Below are 20344 nucleotides of genomic sequence, written 5' to 3'. Positions count from 1 at the left end.
CTAAGTAAAGAAGAGAAGCATGTGCTAGATGTCACATTATTTACTTTTGTGACTATAACATAAAAGATTGCAGGAAATAGGAAATGAGGGATACTGATAATATTGCTTTCACTTCTTTCTTTTCTGTTGTGTGTTGTAATTACATACGGAGTGCTCTTTATATAGAGACACATTCATGACAAAACAAAATGTGAAGTGATTGCTTCTTTTGAAATAACTTCACATAATAACAAGCTATTGCTGTAGCCATTTTGAAATCTTTAGATAACAACAAGCTATTCCTGTAGCCTTTTTAAAATCTTCATATAATGATAAACTGATGTGGGCATTCACTCCAATAATTTTACAACACATGTTCGATATGCGATACATTTGACGCTGCTAAATTATTATTGTTATTTTTGTTGAACAAACTATATGATTTATATTAAAGATGAAAGAGTGTAATATAGTTCCATTCCCATTTGATGAGAATAATGGAACCTAACACTTTTCATTCCAAGTGGAATACTCGAGATGCTTTAATGGCGCGTTTACGTAACATGAATGGGGTGAGTGGAAACGGAATTGCACTCCTTCTAAAGGATTCATGTGTTTACTAGTATTTGGGGAATCAAAATAAAGATGGGATCCACCCAAAATGAGGAATTCAATTCTGAATATACCCGAAATTCGATTACTAAGAAATAGATGGTAATTGAATTCCGGGAGAAAGGGAGCATCAGCAATCAATTTTTTCTTCTCAAACTGCCCTTGTACTTCTTTTGATATCCCAAAACACCCTTGCAACTTTGTTTCCTCTGCACCTCACTGTTACACTCTACCATTTGGAACGGGATGAAGAAGCTGAACAGCTTGCCCATGTGGCATTGCGCATTCGTGAAATTTTTTTGGAAATGACTCCTTTCTCGTTGGTATGTTGTCGTTTTCTTTAACCACAAAGGTGGGGTGGATTTGCGGCTGAGAAAAATGGGTAAAAAAATCAAGGCTGGGATATGGAGCGAGGGAGCATGAAAGGTTCTTTGCAAAGGTAGGGTGGATCTGCAGCAGAGAAAAAAGGGGAAATTTTAGAATGGGGTGGGCGGGCAGTAGGTAAGCAGCAGAGAAAGATGGGATAAATTTTAGAAAGGGGGTTGGTCGGGAGAAAAATGGGGAGGAGAGGGAGAGAGAGGGTCACACAAAAAAAGAAAAAAAAAGAAAAAGAGAAATGAAGAATAATAGAGAGGTTTTACTAAAACATAAAAAAGAAATTTGTTCTCTCTACTAAAAATAAAAAAATGATGGGTTTTGGCCTGTTTTTCATCAAAAAAAAAATGAAAGATTAAAAGTTTTGTTAAAAATAATTAGCATAAAAAATAAATTAGTTCAACTAAGTGTATTTTAGTAATCATATTAGTTTTCATTCCGATTCATAAAAATTAGTAAACAATTTATATAAATCAATATTTTTTTATTCCGATTCCAAATAATTTTAGTAAACAACTCTAACAAAAATTTGATTATAGTTCAACCTCATTCTAATTCTCTTCAAACCAATTCCACCTCAATTCAATTCATTATTAGTAAATTAAGTGCCGCGAAAGCACGTAGAATACTCGAGGTGCTTTTAGTGCGGTGGAAGCACGCAAACTCTACACTTTGCAGAGAAACAGAGTAAGACAGTCGAGACCAATCAATTGAGAAATCAGAACCGAATAGTCTCTTGGGGGGGGGGCGGCGATTCGACTGACTGACAGTTGCGATTAGCGCAATGGCGGTAACAGAAGGTGATGTTCATACACAAGAAGAGTACTTTGACGTCCTCACCAAAACGGGCCAGAAGACCGGCATTTCCAAGCCCAGGCAAGTATTTTTTTAATTGATTTAATTATTTTCTTGTAATTTCCGGAAAAACAAACGGAATATATTGTGGAAGGAAATGATATGGATTAAGCAAAGTAAGTGAATCAATTACAATTATCAAGTGAATTGAGCAACTCAATTGACTAATTTCGATAAACTCCAACCAATAGTTTTCTGTTTTCTTAATGTGCATGTATGTAAATGTTGTGTTTCTGATTTTTAAGAAATTTGTGCTGATAACCCATTAGTTCTGAATCTTTAGATTCAACTGTATATGTTTTGTGGTATAATGAATGTTATTGATGCTCATGTAGGGGAGATGTTCATCGAGACGGGGATTACCATCGAGCTGTTCATGTGTGGATTTTTGCTGAGAGTACACAAGAGCTGCTTATCCAAAAGCGTTCCGACTGCAAGGATTCGTGGGCGGGACGGTGGGATATCTCAAGTGCTGGACACATATCCGCGGGTGATTCGTCACTTATAACAGCTCGGTACAAAGTTTCATTGCCCCTACCTGTAACATACTTATAGCTTGTACTTACACCCGTTGCTATATATGAACTTTTGCTTGATAATATATTTGCATTATTAAAGGTGCAAATACAACCGAACGGTTTTTTTTAGTTGGTTTTTTTTTGGGTTAAAACTTGGAGCTTTCTGAACGTGGTCACTAAAACACAAACACAATAATGTATGTTTCAGGAGGGAGCTTCAAGAAGAGCTGGGCATAGTACTTCCAAGGGATGCATTTGAAATGCTATTCGTTTATCTTGAAGAGTGGTTAGTAGGTCAATTCCTTTATTCTGTTGTTGGATATATATATATATATATTTCTTTGTCTTACATATTTTATCATAAACTAGTTTTTCTTTAAAATATTGCTATTACTTGTTACTAGGTCTGCACGTTTAATTTTTCCATTTTGTGTTAAGTTGGAATCTGATGTGCGTAGCTAGACATCTTCATTGTTATTATAATCAAGAACTAGTTCTGGAGGGTGAGATGTTATACTTGTGAAGTTGTTGGAGTTGTGGAGGTCTTAAGCAGTTTAATGTATCTCATAGGCCAACTGTTTTGACTGTTGAGTGTTGACAACAAAATGTGGACTGGGTGATTTGATCCATGAAGCTGGCTTAGGTGGTATGGGCATACACAACATACGCCACTAGATGCATATATAAATTTATATCTAAAAAAGACATATTAAAGTAAAGGTATAAATAAGAGAAGCCGGACAAAATTGACAGGAGGTACAAGTGTCACAAAAGTATATATGGAAATCAAATTGATAGAAGACATTGTATATCAATATGTTAACTTACGTTGTGTTACATTTTGAATGCAGTGTGACAAATGATGGAAAATTCATTAACAATGAATTCGATGATGTATATTTAGTAACAACTGTGAATCCAATCCCTCTCGAAGCATTTACTCTTCAGGTGAGAAGATCTGTCAGTTGCATTCTCTATAAGGCAGGAAGTATGGCCATAAGAATTATTGATCATTCTTAGAAATAGTTCAAAGACTAGGGGTGAAAAGTAGTAAACTATGATGATGATGTTTTGATATTTGTTGCTATGTGCCTATGTAGCCATAGAAATTTTCACGAGTATCTGAACATATTTGCATTTCTGTTTAATGACAGGAAACAGAAGTCTCTGCTGTTAAATATATTTCTTATGAGGACTATAGAAACTTACTTGCTAAAGAAGACCCTGATTGCGTCCCCTATGACGTAAATGGGCAATATGGTCAGTTTTTTGACATAATTGCACGGAGGTATGCTGTTAATTTTTTTTTAATTGATTTCTTATCTGTGAGATGGAATGATCCATCCAATGCCTAGCCTATATAAAGGTTCTTTCTTTAAGAGTTAAGCTGGTCAAGGAACAAATGTACTTGTGTGTAGCGAGTCTTGATGCATGTAAGGCTGGATTAGTTGCATCTCCAATAAATTTTCTTTTTTGAACTATTTTTTTTTTTTTTTTTTACTTTAACAATTTGAAAGTCAAGATCTAACTTTTTCCTTGGACAAAAAGGATGCAAAAAATTTATATTGATTTTTTTTCTTTTTATTGTTCCTCACCTTGTGCCATGGCAATACAATTTTATTCTATGCTTTGGTTGGCAGGAAAAATCTTAATAGTAGATCAGTATGTTCATAAATGTGAAATCAGAAAGACATGCCATATCTCCCTATCAAGTTCAAATTTCTTGGATATTCACTACTTTCTTATGTCTGTTATTTCATATTAAATTTAATAAAGGTACAAGGAGAACACTATAGGTCGAAGTTTAGCACTACAAAAGCAGCTCCAACGTTATGCTCCTGTTTCCCTCAGTGCCGAGGTTAGTTCCCTGTAGTCAATTCTTGCATCTGTTATTCTTTTTGTAAATTATTTCTTTAGTTTATTCCTTTTGCTTCTCTACTTCATTTGATTTAGACTATTCTGTCATGGTGCAATGATTTTAAGTTTTTGTCTGAAGTTGGAAGGGCAAAATGATCATAAGTTTTTGCTTCATCCTGAGTTGCCAAGAAGCTTCATCTTTTGTTTTAGTGATTGGGATTAATTTGCTTACGCCAAAATCTGCATTTGACTTTTTTGGTTGCACTGTGTCAAGGTGATGTGAAATATGAATTCTATAGGTATTATTTCATGTGCATACTGCAGAAAAGGTATGCAAGCACTTTCAAATGCATTGAGCTCCTTTCGTAAACCTTACTGTTGTTGAATTTGTTCATTCCATCCAATATTCTGGGGATACAAATGATTTCTTGGCGAGTATTTATGGGCTGCATACTGTTCTTTCCACTTTCTGTAATTTGTACAACCAGTACATGCAAACTGTGCAAACCAATTTTAAAGTTGAGTAAAAGTACAAGAAGCTTTCTTGTCTAAAAGGTGAACACTGAACAGTATTATTACAGATATTTAAGCAAATGGTGTAATTTGTTTTGTCGTATTTCTATTTAAACTTCGTGTCCAGAATATAGGATATTATACACTTTTGATGTTGAAGTTCCTTTCCCCCACTTTCCCATATTTTGTAATTTGTTGGTGTGCTTCCGTCTTCTTTTAGTTGGTTGGGTCCTTGAAGTTAAGTTCAGCGTATTTTGTTTCTTTGTTGCAGTTAACAGGTCTTACAGAGGCAGACAGGGAGGCCCTGGTGTTACTAATTAAGGCTGCAGCAATTATAGATCAAATCTTTTACCTTCAGGTTGTATAGACTCGTACAGAAATACATGCATTGTTAAATAACTAAGCAGACACTCCGATCTGTGTATTTGTGCTGTTAGGCTATTCTGAATCTCTGATGCATAATGATCATTGATATGCAAGAAAACCATGATGTGTGATGCTGTTTCATGGTACATCTGACTATCACCAGTCGTGTGCATCTGCACACTCATATGTTTGGAACATATTTTGCACTATAATTTGCTATTTTCACACGAAAGTAAAAATGCACGAATGAGCTAGGCTGTATGAAATATCTTGTAATTTTCTTGTGTTGCAGCTAGTTTGTCACGCACATTTTTTTCTTTTCCTTTTTTTTTTTTTAATCCTTAAACAATGTTGAACTGACCATTTCTGATTTTTTCCACTCCATTTTTCTAAATTTTCATTTAGGTTTGGTGCTGTAATCCGGTTCTAAGGGATTGGTTGAAGAAGCATGCGGATGCATCACAGTTAGGCAAGTTGAAATGGATGTACTATGTTATTGATAAGAGTCCATGGTATGTATATTTTAACTCAGTGCTCTTTCAGGTGTATGCACATGCCATTTTTACGTAGATATATACCATGTTGTGTGTGTCTTTGGTGTGGGTATGCTTGTGTAATTTGGGAAGTTACTACTTGAGTAAATGTCCACAAATTGGCTTTGGGCTTTGGTACAATTGATTCAGTGGAAAAATTCTGCAGGGTTTGTTAAATTTTCTGGTTATGTGAAAAATTGGGTTGCTTTACTTTCATTTTGTACTGAATGTGGCTTGCTTGTTAAAACTAAATTTTGAAATTTCTCCTTTAGTGTGATGTGATTCATCTTGGCAGAACCGAAGTTGTGTACTGCATGTGGCTTGCTTGTTTAGTTTCTTTGTTTTGAATGGATGGACTTCTTGTTCACCCCCTTTTTTCTTTGCTTCTCCCTCTGTAAAATCCCTGTTTCCTTTTAACAATGAAAATAAAAATATTAAGTTCATTTTCTATGAACAGGTCGTCCCTTGATGAAAATGAAGCATTTTTGACAACTGCAGATTCGGCTATAAAGTTGCTTCCTGAAGCAACAAAACGGGTTACTGGGTGGAAGGGACTTGAATACAAAGCTGCGTTTCCTATGCTGAAACCTCCTGGTGCAAACTTCTATCCGCCAGACATGGACAAAGTGGTATATTGAATGAGCTCATTGTATTATAGGAAAGATTTTTTTACGTTTGTGAAGACAAAAGAGTTTCTTTTGGTGTAGGAATTTGAATTGTGGAAGAAAAGTCTAACAGAGGACCAAAAACAAGCTGCAACAAGCTTTTTCACAGTTATTAAAAGACAAAGCGAATTAAGTCTGGATTCATCCTTGTATGGCAGTACAGATGAAAGCACAAGTCATTCAGTGACATCCACTCATGATCTATATAGTGTTCCTTTCTCCCAAGAGTATAATGCTTTCCTCACACAAGCAGCTGAGTTCTTGCATAAAGCTGGTGAATTGGCCAGTTCCCCTAGGTATGAGTCTGAAGACTTTCATTTCTTAAGTTGTTTCATTACTGATTATGAGGTTAATAATTGTATATGAAATTTCCACTGGTTCAGTGTGGGTTTAATTTACAGAGGTTTCAAGCTTTACAATGTATAAGTAAATCAGACAAGAGTCCAACAAAAATCCCTTGATATTTTACTGTGATATATGGCTTTTATGTCCCTTGATGTCAGCTATCCCTTAATATTTGGCTGTATGTATGGCTTGTTTTGTGACTGGTATCCAGTGGTATATCACAATGAAATATCATGGGACAAAAACTTGCCCTCTATATGTAAAGGAATCTGTCATTTGTATCTGTTGTTGTACCTTATAAAGCACAGTTCTTTCTTTTTCTTTTTTATCAGTGAAACTCTGTATTTAAACACATTAACTCATCATCCATAAGTTCTTAATGTTAAATTAGAGTGAGTTAGAGTGAGAGAGATTAAGTTTGACTCTTTGCAATTGCAATCTCCCAATTTATAGTGAATTCTGCATGTTGACCTCTCCAGTGATGGGAGGAGGTCCACATGGGAGGGGAAATGAGAGTGCTAAATACTGATGTTAGAAAAAATTACAACTACAAAACTTGACAGTGGTCGTGCTAAATATTATCTTTGTACAAATATTAACTTAATCTTTTGTTCGCTATGAAGTTTGAAGAGATTTTTTCACAGCAAGGCCGATGCTTTCCTTTCAAATGACTACTATGACTCAGATATAGCCTGGATGGAGTTGGTTAGTAGAGTATTTAATATACGATATACAATCATGAATTATAATTCAGTTATATGTTGTTGGTTATTCGTTCCTTCCTATAAACAATTTTTCCATGAGCTACTTTATTAATAGGTCGAAGTTGCTAGCGCGCAGTTTATATGGTCTTATTATTGGTTTTATAGCGTACATGAAGACGGTCATATGATTGCTTATTGTTAATTATTTTCTATTTAATTTAACAAGAATATCTAGTTTTCTACAGTTGCATTGTCTGGCCCAACCCGTGCCTATTCCTGTGCTGAACAATGGGGTTATATCTTGTAATAAGGAATCCCCTATTATGTTGCCTGCTGACAACCATTTTTTCAGTAATGATCACAATTTTCTTTCTTAATGTATAACTTAAACAGCAATAAAATAAATTCGAAACCAGTGGCCCAGTGGAGGTGCTAACAGCATATCTTGGCTCTATCCACTAGAAATACATTTTCACCATGCACTTGCCTTCAAATATTTGACCATTCTTTCCTGCTTAAATGACCCAAAAAATTGCCAACAGACTACAACTTTATAAAACTTTAGCTTTTTCCCACCACGACAAGCACAGTGTTTCTCACTAAATAGTTATACACAAGACTGGGTGAACTGTGAAGTCACCAAACTCAACCTTGTTTCTCGGAACAACCTGTACCATAGTCTCATGAAGATGAGACAGTGAAAGCATGGAAGCTTTCTTGTTTTCCTCTTGTTATTTGCTTATTGTCTGTAAATTCTTAAGAGCATAAACTGTTGAACCAGCCTTTGTTTTTGTCTACTGTTCTGTTGTAGGACTCTAAGCTGGATGTTACTATTGGTCCATATGAAACATATGAAGATGCTCTTTTTGGATACAAGGTATTTTTTATGTGGAGCACCCGTGTGTTTTGAGCTTCGGCATTTATCACTTTGTATTTTTAAATGTGATCAAACTGACTTACTGCAAATACAATGATATTGATCTCAGATTTCTATTTTTTTTTTCATTAAGATTTTTATACTATTCATTTTCTTGCATTTGGGCATTTATTTTCTGAAAGGACATATATGGGAATTTAAGTGATATAGCATGGTAGTAATTTTCGGCCTTTAGATGTTATTGAACTGCCTTTTATTTCAGGCTACTTTTGAAGCATTTATTGGAGTTCGGGATGACAAGGCAACTGCTCAAGTAAAGCTTTTCGGTGACAATTTGCAGGTACTGTTGTACAAGCATTTTCTACCAGAGATGCAATATCTTACCAAAATAATAAAGATCCTGACAACTTTGTTATTCCTTCTAACCATCCATTATTACTATTTTTATAAGGTTTTGGAACAAAATCTGCCACTGGACAGTGTCTACAAGTCCAAAGATGTGATATCTGCTCCTATTCGAGTCATCGATCTTATTTACAATGCTGGAGTAAGTTTTGGAACTCTAGTAAATCTTTCAAAGTTTTGGAACTCTAGTAAATCTTTCAAGATGTTCTAATCTATGGCAACATGCAAGTTTTTGTAACAGAGGCACAATGACTGGGATTATGGTTTTCCCTGCTTCTAACCCTATACTGTTGAGCCAAATAGTCAATGAAAAAGTGTTTGGAGGGTAGAAAATGAAAATATATACGTCTCATATTTAGGTTTGAGTTTCACATATATCTACCAATCACAAGTAAAGTTAGTAGTGGCTCGGGTTTTAATAAAATAGTTTTCTTCTTAGTTGTAAAGTCAGTCCATGGAGGTCAGAGTCTTCTTGACCTGTGTTTAATAATATATTATACATATGCAAATTGATCTGGTTGGTGAAGTGACATTGACAACTTCAAAATTTACCCCAGGATGTCAAGGGTCCTCAAACTGCTGCTTTTAATCTACCAAATGATGAGCATATTGTAAAAGATCGAGGAACATCAATGGTCATGCTTAAGAATATCTCAGAGGCCAAGTAAAAATTTCCTTCCCTCATATCAGTATCCATTATTGCTTTTCCAAATTTTGATCTGTTGTGTTGGAATGGTAATGTCAGAACTACCTATGCTAAATCAGGTTCAAGCACATTCTTCTGCCTATAGCCGATGTTTGTATGACAAAGGAACAACAGGAACTTGTAGATTTTGAATCTTTCTTCACTCACACAATTTGCCATGAGTGCTGCCATGGGATTGGACCTCATAGCATAACACTTCCAGATGGTAGAAAGTCAACAGTGAGATTGGTGAGTGACATTACTATAAATTATCTAATTTACTTGTTCACTATAGTTTGGTTTGACAACCTTTGTGAATTGCATCGCTGCTAATAGTAAACCAAACAATTCTTCAAAATAAGGTTCAGTACGTCTAGCAGAACGGATAGTTTAATAAACTTTTATTGTCAATTTTATAGTAATTGTTGCTGGTCAATGCGCGTTAAAACTTGAGTTTGATTTCCCAGCTCTACCTATCTTACTACAGAGAGACATCGAAACATATTTTTTTTTGAGAAGAAACTATAACAGTTTATTAAAAAAGAAAAGTGTAATACACAGAAGTGGATAAGAAATCCACCAAGAACAGAACAAGAAAAACTCTCCAGAGGATCAGATTACAAGTAGGACAACCTCAACCAAAATCATTTTACTACTGCTAACATATCCCACAGTATGTGAGAAAGAGAGTAATTCTTAAATTCATTTGAAACTGAAGCCCAGAAGGCTGCCCAATATCTTACTCTTCCCCATAGATCTGCTACCCCCACACCAGTATAATCCTCAAAAATTCTTTTGTTACGCTCCAACCAAATGTTCCAAAAAACTGCCGACACCAGACAACCCCACAAAGCTTTAGCTTTCCTCCCAATTCCTAGAGCCTCAAAATTAGTGGTTAGAAGCTCGAAACAACCCTTTGGGATGACCCAACTTACTCTAACCTCCTGAAACAATTTCCACCACAGTTGAATCGTGTAAGAACAATGAAGAAAAATGTGGTTAACACTTTCCTCCTTTGCTTTACACAAACTGCACCAATGGGGAGAGATGCAAATAAAAGGACTTCTCCTTTGAATTTGATCACAAGTGTTGAGCCTCCCAATAGCCACTAGCCACACAAGAACTTTGACCTTCGGAGGAACTTTTGATTTCCAAATCTGAGAAGAGGGTGGAAAATGTTGCACAATCCCATTGTTGCTCAAGAAAGAGCGATAGGATTTGCAAGTGAACAATCCTGATAATTCCAGTTTCCACCTTCTATCATCCGCTCTTGATTGAGACAATCGAACATTTTCCACTTTCTGTAATAATCTAGCCGCCTCTTCTATCTCCACCTCATTCAAATTTCTCCTGAAATCAAAATTCCAGCTCAAAGAATTGATAGAAAGATCCACAAAACTTGCAATGTTCTAGTTGTGCATTCTCGATAACAAGAATAATCTAGGAAATTGTTCTTTCAATGGTCCCCCTTCCAACCAACCATCCTCCCAACACCTCACCCTCTCCCCATTGCCCACCTCAAACTTGCAACATTGTAGAAATGATTGGAGACCACATGAAATATCTTTCCAGGGGCTTCGACTTGAACCCCGCAATGGAGGATTTGCATTCCACCCATTATCCTGCAGCCCATACTTGCTTCTTATCACCTTGTGCCAGAGAGAATTTGGTTCCTTTGGGAACCTCCACAACCACTTAGCCAATAACGCTTCATTCTGATTCCTCAAATTCCCTACTCCTAAACCCCCTTCCTCCTTACTTTTAATAACTATCTCCCATTTCACCAGGTGATTTTTCTTTCCTTCCTCCACCCCCTCCCAAAGAAATCCTTTCATTAGTTTTTCTAGGCGTCCAATCACCCCGCAAGGAATTTTGAACAAGGACATGTAGTAGATTGGCAAGCTTCCCAAAACAGATTGAATCAAAGTTAATCTGCCTCCTCTGGATAAGAAGGCCTTCTTCCAATTTTGAAGTCTTTTTTCCATTTTTTCTACCACTGGATCCCAAAACGTAAGTGCTCTTGGCCTACCCCCAAGAGGGAGACCCAAATACTTTATTGGCCAACTACCCACCTCACAACCCCAAGAATCTGCCAACCTTTTTAATTTCTCACAATCTGAGTTTATTCCAGCCAAAGAACACTTTGCTTTGTTGATTTTCAACCCTGAAACAGTACAAAATAAATTGAGCACCTCTAATAAATTGTTCCAAACTTCCTCATCATCCGCCAAGAAGAAAATATTATCATCAGCAAATTGAAGATGAGAGATCTCCACCCTTTCTTGCCCAATGCCTAAACCTTTGATCAGCTGATTTTCTTGAGCCTTCTCCATTAATCTACTCAAGACGTCCACTACTAAGGTAAAAAGAAAAGGTGACAGTGGGTCGCCTTGTCTCAAACCTCTTGAAGCATGAAATTTTCCCCTAGGCCTCCCATTGATCAAAACGGAGAAATTTGCAGAATTTAGACATCCCTGCACCCATTTTCTCCATCTAATGCCAAAGCCTTTTCTTTGTAAAACTTCGTCTAAAAATCTCCACTCGACATGATCATAAGCCTTTTCAAAATCGATTTTAAACACCAATCCCTCCTCTTTCTTCTACCTCACCTCTTCTACCACCTCATTTGCAATAAGGACAGCATCCAAAATTTGTCGGCCTTTAACAAAAGCTCCTTGATGTGGAGAGATTGTGCTGCCCATAACCTCCCTTAATCTTGAAGCTAGGGTTTTCGCCACAATTTTGTATAATCCAGTAACTAGGCTTATAGGCCTGTAGTCCGTCACTTTCAAAGAATCTGACTTTTTCGGAATTAGACAAATAAATGTTTCATTTGTCACCGCATTTATTATTCCGGCCTCAAAGAACTCCTCCATGACCTTCAAAATATCCACTTTCAGGAATTCCCAACAGTGTTGAAACATTTGCAAGGAATAACCATCTGGTCCTGGCGATTTATCCCTTCCACAATCAAAGACTGCTCTTTGTACTTCCGATTCCTCAAAAGGCCTCTCAAGCCAAGCTGCCTCAGATTCACTTATTGAGGCCCAATTGATGCCTTCCAAGCCCCAACATACCTCTTCGTTACTACTAAACAGGGACTTGAAGAAGTTAACGATATGTTTTTCTATCTCTTTTGCATCCTCTACCACTCCCCTATCATCCACTTCCAACCTTTCTATATAGTTTCTCTTCCTTCTTCCACTTGTTATTCTATGGAAAAATTTAGTATTACCGTCCCCTTCTTTAGCCCATTCCACTTTACCTCTCTGTCTCCACTTCACTTCTTCCTTATAAGCTAGATCTTCCACAAGGAAAAGTAACTCTTCCTTCTTTCTTTTAGCAGCAACATCTAGCCCTTCCAACCCTTCTCTCCTATCTAAATCCTCTATGCTAGCCTCAGCATCTTTAATTTGTTTCTCGACATCACCAAAACTTTCCTTACTCCATCTTTGCAACTTTCTTTTGATAGCTTTTAACTTGTACAAAAATTTATAACCTTCCCAACCCTCCACCTGCTCAGATTGCCACCATTGTTTGAACTTGTTCCTGAAATCTGGGTGCTGTAGCCACATGTTTTCAAATCTGAAAGGACTTGGCCCCCATTTCACCTTGTTAGTATCTAGTTGGATTGGACAATGGTCAGAAGTGACCCTTGCCAAAGCCATTTGTCTTACCTCTGGAAAAATCTCTTCACAACCTACCGAGATCAAGAATCTGTCTAACCTCCGACACACAGGTTCTTCTCTGAAGTTTGACCAAGTAAATTGAGCATTGAGCAACTCCAAATCCTTGAGTTCTGCATCTTGGATGAAATCATTAAAGTTCCTCATGCTTGTAGTCATTCTTCCCCCATTTGATTTCTCATTTACAAATCTCACCACGTTAAAATCTCCTCCTACACACCATCTTGGTCCGCAAAGACCGTAAAGGCCAGCCATTTCTTCCCAGAACTCCTTTCGCTCTCTATTTTTGCAGGGACCATAGACACCAGATAACCACCAGTCCAACCCATTGAGGGCTTTAATTTTTATGGAGACAGAGAAACCTCCAACCAAAGATTCAATAACCGAGATGTGTTTGGTGTTCCAAATCACAGCTATACCCCCAGATCTTCCTTGAGCAGGGGCGTAAATCCACTCTTTAAATCTGCTTCCCCAAACACTAGCCACAAGCGGTCTGTCAATTGATTCTTTCTTTGTTTCTTGTAAGATAATAATATCGGGCTTTAATCGCCTGAATTGCTGTTTCAAAATCAACCTCTTCTGCCTACTTCCCAATCCTCTAACATTCCAGCTAATTATCTTCATTAAATCTGACAATGCCCCCTTGAATTTTCTTTTCTGCCTTGTTTCCACCCACAAGCTTGCTAGCAATGCCTTTCCCAGTATTCCTCTCAAGAAATAAAGACCTTTTCAGTGGCACCAAAGAAACTTTCATATTTGACATGAATTTGGTAGTTCGAGTTTGTGCTTCACGTTTGACTGATACGCTAGCCGACCTTTTCCTTCTGCTGTACTTTAACAGTTTCTTGTTTTTTCCAGTATCTTTGTATTCAACTTGTTCCACATTGTCTAAATTTGCTATATGATGCGTTTGAGAAGGTACCTCATCCAACGTCGTCCTTGTTTCCATTGTTGTATCAGTGAAGAGATTGTGAAACACATCGTTACAGCGATCAAAAACATCGAAGGTTTCTTTTTCGTCTTGTGAAGAATCACCAAACTCCTCCTCTGAAACTGATGATTGTGACATGTATTCGTCTTCACCAAAATCTGATAATTGTGAATAATCCAGACCAAGATCCTCTGTCAACCTCATCCTTTGTTCAGATGATTCCTCTTCAATCAACCTGCCCGATGGCCTAATTGGAACATCATCGACATCACTTTCCTTTTCATCCATCTGTTCACAAACATTATTTAAGAAGGTGAGATTGGGAGATTGAATTTCCTTCAGTTTAGGCCTCTCGAAAGGAGTCAGATAAGATCCGAACTCATCTGGAAGAACAAGCTTCAGTCTTTTTCCACAAATATCAGAATCGCCAAATCTCCCAAGGAAATTCAAATTGAAACACATTGGAGTTTTACTTGAAGCACCCTTGTGATGAGCTTTCATAGCCGAAGAACATTGAGAATTGTTCACTGTTGAATACTCCAGCAAGGATGACTGCATATTATCCATGGTTGACAAAACCATTCCTTCTTGTAGTTGAAATCTCGGCCCATTGAATTTTAGATTAATTGGGCCTGCACATGACCCCGCAAAAAGATTATGTGGGTCAAGACCCACCATCCTTGCAGAGTGAAATAAAGAATTCTCCTTATTAATGGAAGGCCCACATGCCTCCACTACCATTTCTTTATTCCAAAATAGACCACTTTTGAGATTAACCTCCCTTTTTGTCCTATTAAAATAAAACCCCTTCGTTGATTTTTGTGCTCCTTCGGTGGGAATACCACCGCCACCAACTGTCCCACATACCTCCAAGCCATTGCCTATATCCGAAAAGACCACTTCTTTCTGACTTCCTTTCTCTAATGAATTATTAAAATAATCCCCTGCAACTGCCTTTTCTGCTCCTTCTGAGAAAACCACCGCTTCTGTCATTTCCACCGCTCCTGTCAGTTTTCCTACTCTCTGCTGTTCACCTTGCTTTCTTACAGAAAAAATAGAGTCATTAATTACAGGCTTCTCAACCCGCACACTCTCTGTCACATGCATGCTTTCTCCTTGCTTTCTTTCAGATCCAACAGTGACAGGGCATTCAAAATCTCCAATCTGAAAACAGACACGTGTCCCTGATATAGGGTTAGTCTGTTGAAAATCTGCTTTCGCCGGAGGGATAATTCCGGTGATCCTTTGTAACTTCGATTCAGTCTTCAAAGAGCCCCTTGTTATTGTGGTTACTCCACAATCTGCAGCCGAAAGATTAGGTCTCTTTGCAGGCGAAAGTTGACGGATTTTTACCCTGAAAACTGATTCTCCATCTACCACATTTACAAACTCTGGAATAAAGCCAATGTTGTTGGGTTTGATTTTTAACTTTGCTTCAATCAAAAAACCAAAGTTAGCTGTTCTACGATCAACTTCTACCAGACCACCGCATGCATCGCCAATCTTTTGGAAAAAATCATTGGTCCAAAGATGCGGTGGTAAACCTTCCAGAGCAACCCATCCACCATAACTAACCACCTTTCTGTCGTTTGATTTGATACTGTCCCACCATCCAGACAGCACCACATCTGGTAACTTATTCATGGCTAGAACTCCAAGTTGTGCAATTTTTGTTGCTTCCTCTTCGTTCTGACAAACAAACAAGGCCTTATTGCATTGGAACGGTGAAAGCCAAATTTTCTTTCCCAGCAGATTTTGAAGTGAGGCCTCCACAACTCTCCAAGGCTGATGCACCACAAGTCTCTCACAAACGATTACACTCCCCCAACTATAGGATTCCGTGGAAGTATCTCTCATATTCCAGTTTTTCTTGATCCATCTTTCCTCTCTGACGTTTCGAAGGGATGCCCCATTTGTCAACATCTTGCCTCCAAGAACTGCGTCTCTATACGAAACCTGAGGGCCAAACCCCGAGTAGCTGCTCAAAGGCTCAATTCCATCCCTCTTCACATTCCTCTGAGAAGCCCCGGCTCTCTTTCCCCCTCGGAGAATTTCAGACAGTAGGTCCTCCAAACTTCTCCAGCCGAAAAAGTTACTTCCTTTAGGAACGAAGATATTCCTGACAAAACCATCCTTTTCTGTTTTGGACAGTACAAGAAAATCCCCGTTTTTGTTGTGGAATCTTTCAACCCAAAACTGATAATTATGACCTCTATATTTTCTGAAGAAATTCTGACCGCTTGTAACTACCGCCTCCTTTAACTGATCAATGAGCCAAGCAGCGCAGCCCAATTCGAAAGAAATCTGGTACCCTCTGTATCTAGTTCTCTCTGTTAACAGAATCCTTTCACCAAAAGACTTATCTTCCACCTCTAAGATGAAAACCTTTTGCTCGACTTTGTAATCCCTGGATAAATGTCGGTAGGTCATCTTCTCCCCCTCAAGTAGGACTACCTCTCCGATATGAAGCGAGAAATCTCAGTGAAAATCCTCGAGGAAGCCATAGTTGGAAAACACGATGAAGCTACAACATTTTAGGATGGATAGTTTGATGACTTGGCCCTTTATTTTGCAGTGAAGTTGGAGATGAGGCGGTCCTAAACATACTTTGGGATAGATGACATCGAAACATATTTGAGAATTAAAGTGTTGCAGCAAGAACACTTTGTTAAAGTCCAGTTTCCTTGCAAAACCCTATTCGGTTGCTTAAGTTTAGTTTGCTTTTTACAGTCAATCGTGGTGGCGGTGCAGGTGATGCCCACCTTAGTTGACTTTTCGTAAAAACATGTGGTGTCTTCATATTGTCGAGGCATGTGATGACTATGTTGTTGAGGTGTTAAGGCACTTTATGTCATCATGTATGTACGTGTGTGATGCCTAGTTGTTAAAGTGGGCAATAATATTTCTAGCCTTCTTGAAATGGAACATCTTGCATCAAAATTTGAAGTTTTGTTTCGAGTTTTTGTGAAAATGGATCCCAATCAGTGATTCTTGACATTGTCAGTATAGAAAGTCTCTCTAGATGATTATTGGTCGATTTTTTTATGACCCCAAGAAGAGTAAATTGTAGCAATGGTCCCTTAACTTTAACTCAATTGGAGCAATGGTCCCTCAACTAAAACTCCATTACCATTGGTCCCTCAAATCCTCAAAACGTGCAGCTATGGTCCCTCAACTAAAAATTCATTACCATTGGTCCCTTAACTTTAATCTAACTGAAGAAATGGTTTCTCAACTTTAACCCAATTGGAGCAATGGTCCCTCAACTTTAACCCAATTGTAGCAATGGTCCTTCCAACATAACTCATTTTGACAAAATTCTGACAAAGTTGACGAAAAGAACCATATCTACACCTTTTGATGAGTTGGGGTACCCCAACTGTAGCAATGGTCTTTCCAACATAACTTATTTTGACAAAATTCTAACGAAGTTGAGAAAAAGGACTATAGCTACACATTTTGATGAGTTGAGGGACCAATGGTAATGGATTTTAGTTAAGGGATCATTGCTACAATTTATTCCCCCAGGAACCCAGTTGCATTTTTATTTTATTTTTCTGATTTGGGGTTTTAGACATCAATGAATTGAGGAGTTAAGGGACCAATGGTAATGGATTTTTAGTTAAGGGATCATTGCTACAATTTACTCCCCCAGGAACCCAGTTGCATTTTTATTTTTATTTTTTTATTTGGGGTTTTAGACATCAATGAATTTCTTTAACTTATGGAGGAGTTTGTTAGTTGTGAAGCATTTTTTAGATCAGTTGTATTATTTATGTTAAAAAAAAGATTTCTCATAATTTTTACCAATTTTTGACGATTATATTCAAAGTTCTTGTGTTTCTTACTATGTTTCTAATGTCATATTAAACAGTTTAAGAAAAATTAATAAAAAAAAGAAGGAAATTTCAAAAAGGTTAAGTACATCAAGTGTGCACTGTTTTCTTAATGCCAAATCTGATTTGCCCTGTGTCCCTTTCATCTCTTGATAAAGGAACTGCAAGAACTCCACTCAGCTCTGGAAGAAGCAAAAGCTGATATAGTTGGCCTTTGGGCATTGAAGTTCCTAATCCACAAGGTGAGTGGCGATTAATTTGGCTGAGATTGCTTCACTTCACTTTCTCATTAATGGGATAGTTTGGTTTAAAATTCCTTCTTGTTGACACATTTGCATCTTTGATTGGTTTTATTATGTTATCATCAAGGCAGGTGGCCCTCTATCACAGTGGTGGAGAGGAGTGTTGCCCTTGCATGACGGCATGGGTTTGAACCCCGTCGGCTCTCTAATCTAACAAATCTATCGTTTGTCAAAAAAAAATTATGTTATCATCAAGATGATGCTGGACCTCTTGTTGATTGAGTTTTTTTACCTTTCATTTTAATAATTATTAATGAAAATTTTCTTTCTCATAAGAAGTTGTGTTATTGTCACTGGTAGTCTTAATTTCATAGTGTGGTGGCATACAAGCTGTGTTCTAGTGCTTGTGCTAGTTGAAGTTCCAAATTTCTCTGTCTTTCTGGTTCCAGGACATGCTCCCAAAGAGTTTATTGAAGTCTATGTATGTTTCTTTTCTTGCTGGATGCTTCCGCTCTGTACGGTTTGGTCTTGAAGAAGCTCATGGGTAAGCTAGTAACTCACCCTCCTCTAGTCCACTTTTGTCACTTGTCAGCAAGCAAATTATACTATAGTAAGCATCTAGCATGTTTGGCCACCAAAGTATCTTATATTTTATATTTGCAGAAAAGGACAAGCGTTGCAATTTAACTGGTTGTATGAGGAAGGAGCCTTTATTTTGAATCCTGATGAAACATTTTCTGTTGACTTTACCAAGGTATTACTTCCCAAGTTCCAAATTTCCTCCTTATGCCCCCTGAGATGACACTTCAAGGCCATATATATAACTACTCCTTTGTTTTGGTAAAAGGTTGAAGGTGCAGTTGAGAACCTGAGTAGGGCGATACTCACCATACAAGCAAAAGGTGACAAGGAGGCTGCAAATGTACTGCTTCAGAAATACGGTGTAATGACGAACCCAATAAAAGTTGCTCTGCAGAAATTAGAGAAAATTCAGGTACGAAAGGCTACTTCGATAAGCTTGATCCAAATATGAAGAATTATGGCACATGTATGCATATTATTAAGCTGATATTTGCAAATCACTGGCATTATTAGACAGAAATTTCTATAAGACATTTTCTCAGTTTTCATTTGATCAATTGACATTCTGTGATTGTATTTATTAAGCTGCATTTTCGCATTGAGAAATATTCGGTGATTTGCATTATGTAGTTTGTTTTTGGCTCCCTTCTGTTCTTTTTAAATGTTTGGAAATCCCATATAAAGGAAAATCTAAAACTGAAATCTGTAATCCAAAAAGATGCTTTAAGTTTCTGTGAATCATATGGCAACGTCATGCAATTACTAACGTTTTCTTATTTGCATAGGTCCCCGTGGATATAGTTCCCACATTCCCGGTAATTGATAAAATATTGGAGCAAAGACAATAAATTGGTGAGTCTCATTGCCATTCTTCAAGGATTCTAGTAGATGACAACATAATTCCTAAGCTAATGACAGAACGCAACATTTGATGTCTTGATCCCATCTTATAAATTCTTCTTCTACCTATTGAATATATCGAGTCTCAACCAATCTCTTAATTCTTGCACTGTGTGCTTGCAGATCATGAGACAGACGTGGCTTCGATGACTTTTTTATCTCGCAGTAATCTGGTTGAGTGGTGCGATGATTCTCATTGCTCTGCTCTGTCTATGACCTCCTCTGAGTTTGGGGACGCATGGATAATATACGGACTTGACCACACAACATGAGGGTGAGTACAAACGCGTACATGATTACTTTTTGATTTGGTTGGTTACTTGTGGTACATTATGGATGTAAGATGGTTAAATAGATGACAAGTCGCATGTCGCTCCAAATGGAAGATTGAGTCGAGTCTGGTATGCAATAAAGTCGAGCGACTCAAGTCATTTTCCTCGTCTGAATAATAGTGTCCTAAGCTGACATAAAACTATGTAAGCATGATTGATTGGTCGTAGGATTAATCTTGCTTTTCCATATTATCCTTTTGAGTCTCGTCTAGTTATGGGTGACTAATTGAGATATTCAGTCTTGGACTCTTGTTTATTTTGTTTGATTTTAATGAATTCAGACGATTGGATATGAAGGAAAATAATGTATAAAGGAATGGGGAAAAATGAGAGGGTGTTGGTCCTTGTTCATTTTTCTATACATGTCGGGTACTGCCACACGTGGCTGGTTATGCCTTTGACGTGTGCGTTTACCGCCGCATGTGGCATCTCAGTTCAATAATACATTGTTGTCACATCCAGGCCCAGATCCCCACCACATTCCGGGCTCGACTCCACCGTAGCATGATATTGTCCGCTTTAGGCCCCTACTAGACCCTTACATTG

The 20344-nt window shown here is 37.6% G+C and overlaps 2 protein-coding genes across 2 annotated transcripts; one reads left to right on the top strand and one right to left on the bottom strand.

The window, feature by feature from the left end:
- The first annotated feature begins 1613 nt into the window (after nt 1-1613).
- On the top strand, nt 1614-20125 carry LOC137709365 (nudix hydrolase 3). The gene is made up of 22 exons (XM_068448458.2): nt 1614-1842; nt 2157-2336; nt 2548-2625; nt 3191-3287; nt 3494-3627; nt 4116-4197; nt 4981-5067; nt 5481-5587; nt 6066-6237; nt 6316-6569; nt 7242-7323; nt 8134-8199; nt 8462-8539; nt 8651-8746; nt 9162-9268; nt 9370-9538; nt 17901-17984; nt 18434-18528; nt 18648-18738; nt 18832-18978; nt 19352-19418; nt 19590-20125. The coding sequence occupies exons 1-21, from the start codon at nt 1751-1753 to the stop codon at nt 19412-19414; spliced, it is 2361 nt and encodes a 786-aa protein (XP_068304559.2). The 5' UTR covers nt 1614-1750; the 3' UTR covers nt 19415-19418; nt 19590-20125.
- Nucleotides 13460-16368, bottom strand: LOC148689654 (uncharacterized). The gene has a single exon (XM_088689416.1). The coding sequence runs from the start codon at nt 16334-16336 to the stop codon at nt 13586-13588; it is 2751 nt and encodes a 916-aa protein (XP_088545542.1). The 5' UTR covers nt 16337-16368; the 3' UTR covers nt 13460-13585.
- Nucleotides 20126-20344: the final 219 nt, after the last annotated feature.

The sequence above is a fragment of the Pyrus communis genome, chromosome 17 (genome assembly GCF_041283825.1).
Source record: "Pyrus communis isolate YQ-2024b chromosome 17, ASM4128382v1, whole genome shotgun sequence".
NCBI classification, from domain to species: domain Eukaryota; kingdom Viridiplantae; phylum Streptophyta; class Magnoliopsida; order Rosales; family Rosaceae; genus Pyrus; species Pyrus communis.
The sequence above is the reverse complement of the archived record's forward strand: the minus strand, read 5'-3'. Positions and strand labels throughout refer to the sequence as shown.

Bases quoted from the DNA above. Each gene is read 5' to 3' on its own strand.
- LOC137709365 (XM_068448458.2), top strand. From the start codon at position 1,751: ATGGCGGTAACAGAAGGTGATGTTCATACACAAGAAGAGTACTTTGAC. The intron at 1,843-2,156 runs GCAAGTATTTTT...ATGCTCATGTAG, and splicing joins ACCGGCATTTCCAAGCCCAG to GGGAGATGTTCATCGAGACG. The intron at 4,198-4,980 runs GTTAGTTCCCTG...TCTTTGTTGCAG, and splicing joins CTGTTTCCCTCAGTGCCGAG to TTAACAGGTCTTACAGAGGC.
- LOC148689654 (XM_088689416.1), bottom strand. From the start codon at position 16,336: ATGACCTACCGACATTTATCCAGGGATTACAAAGTCGAGCAAAAGGTT.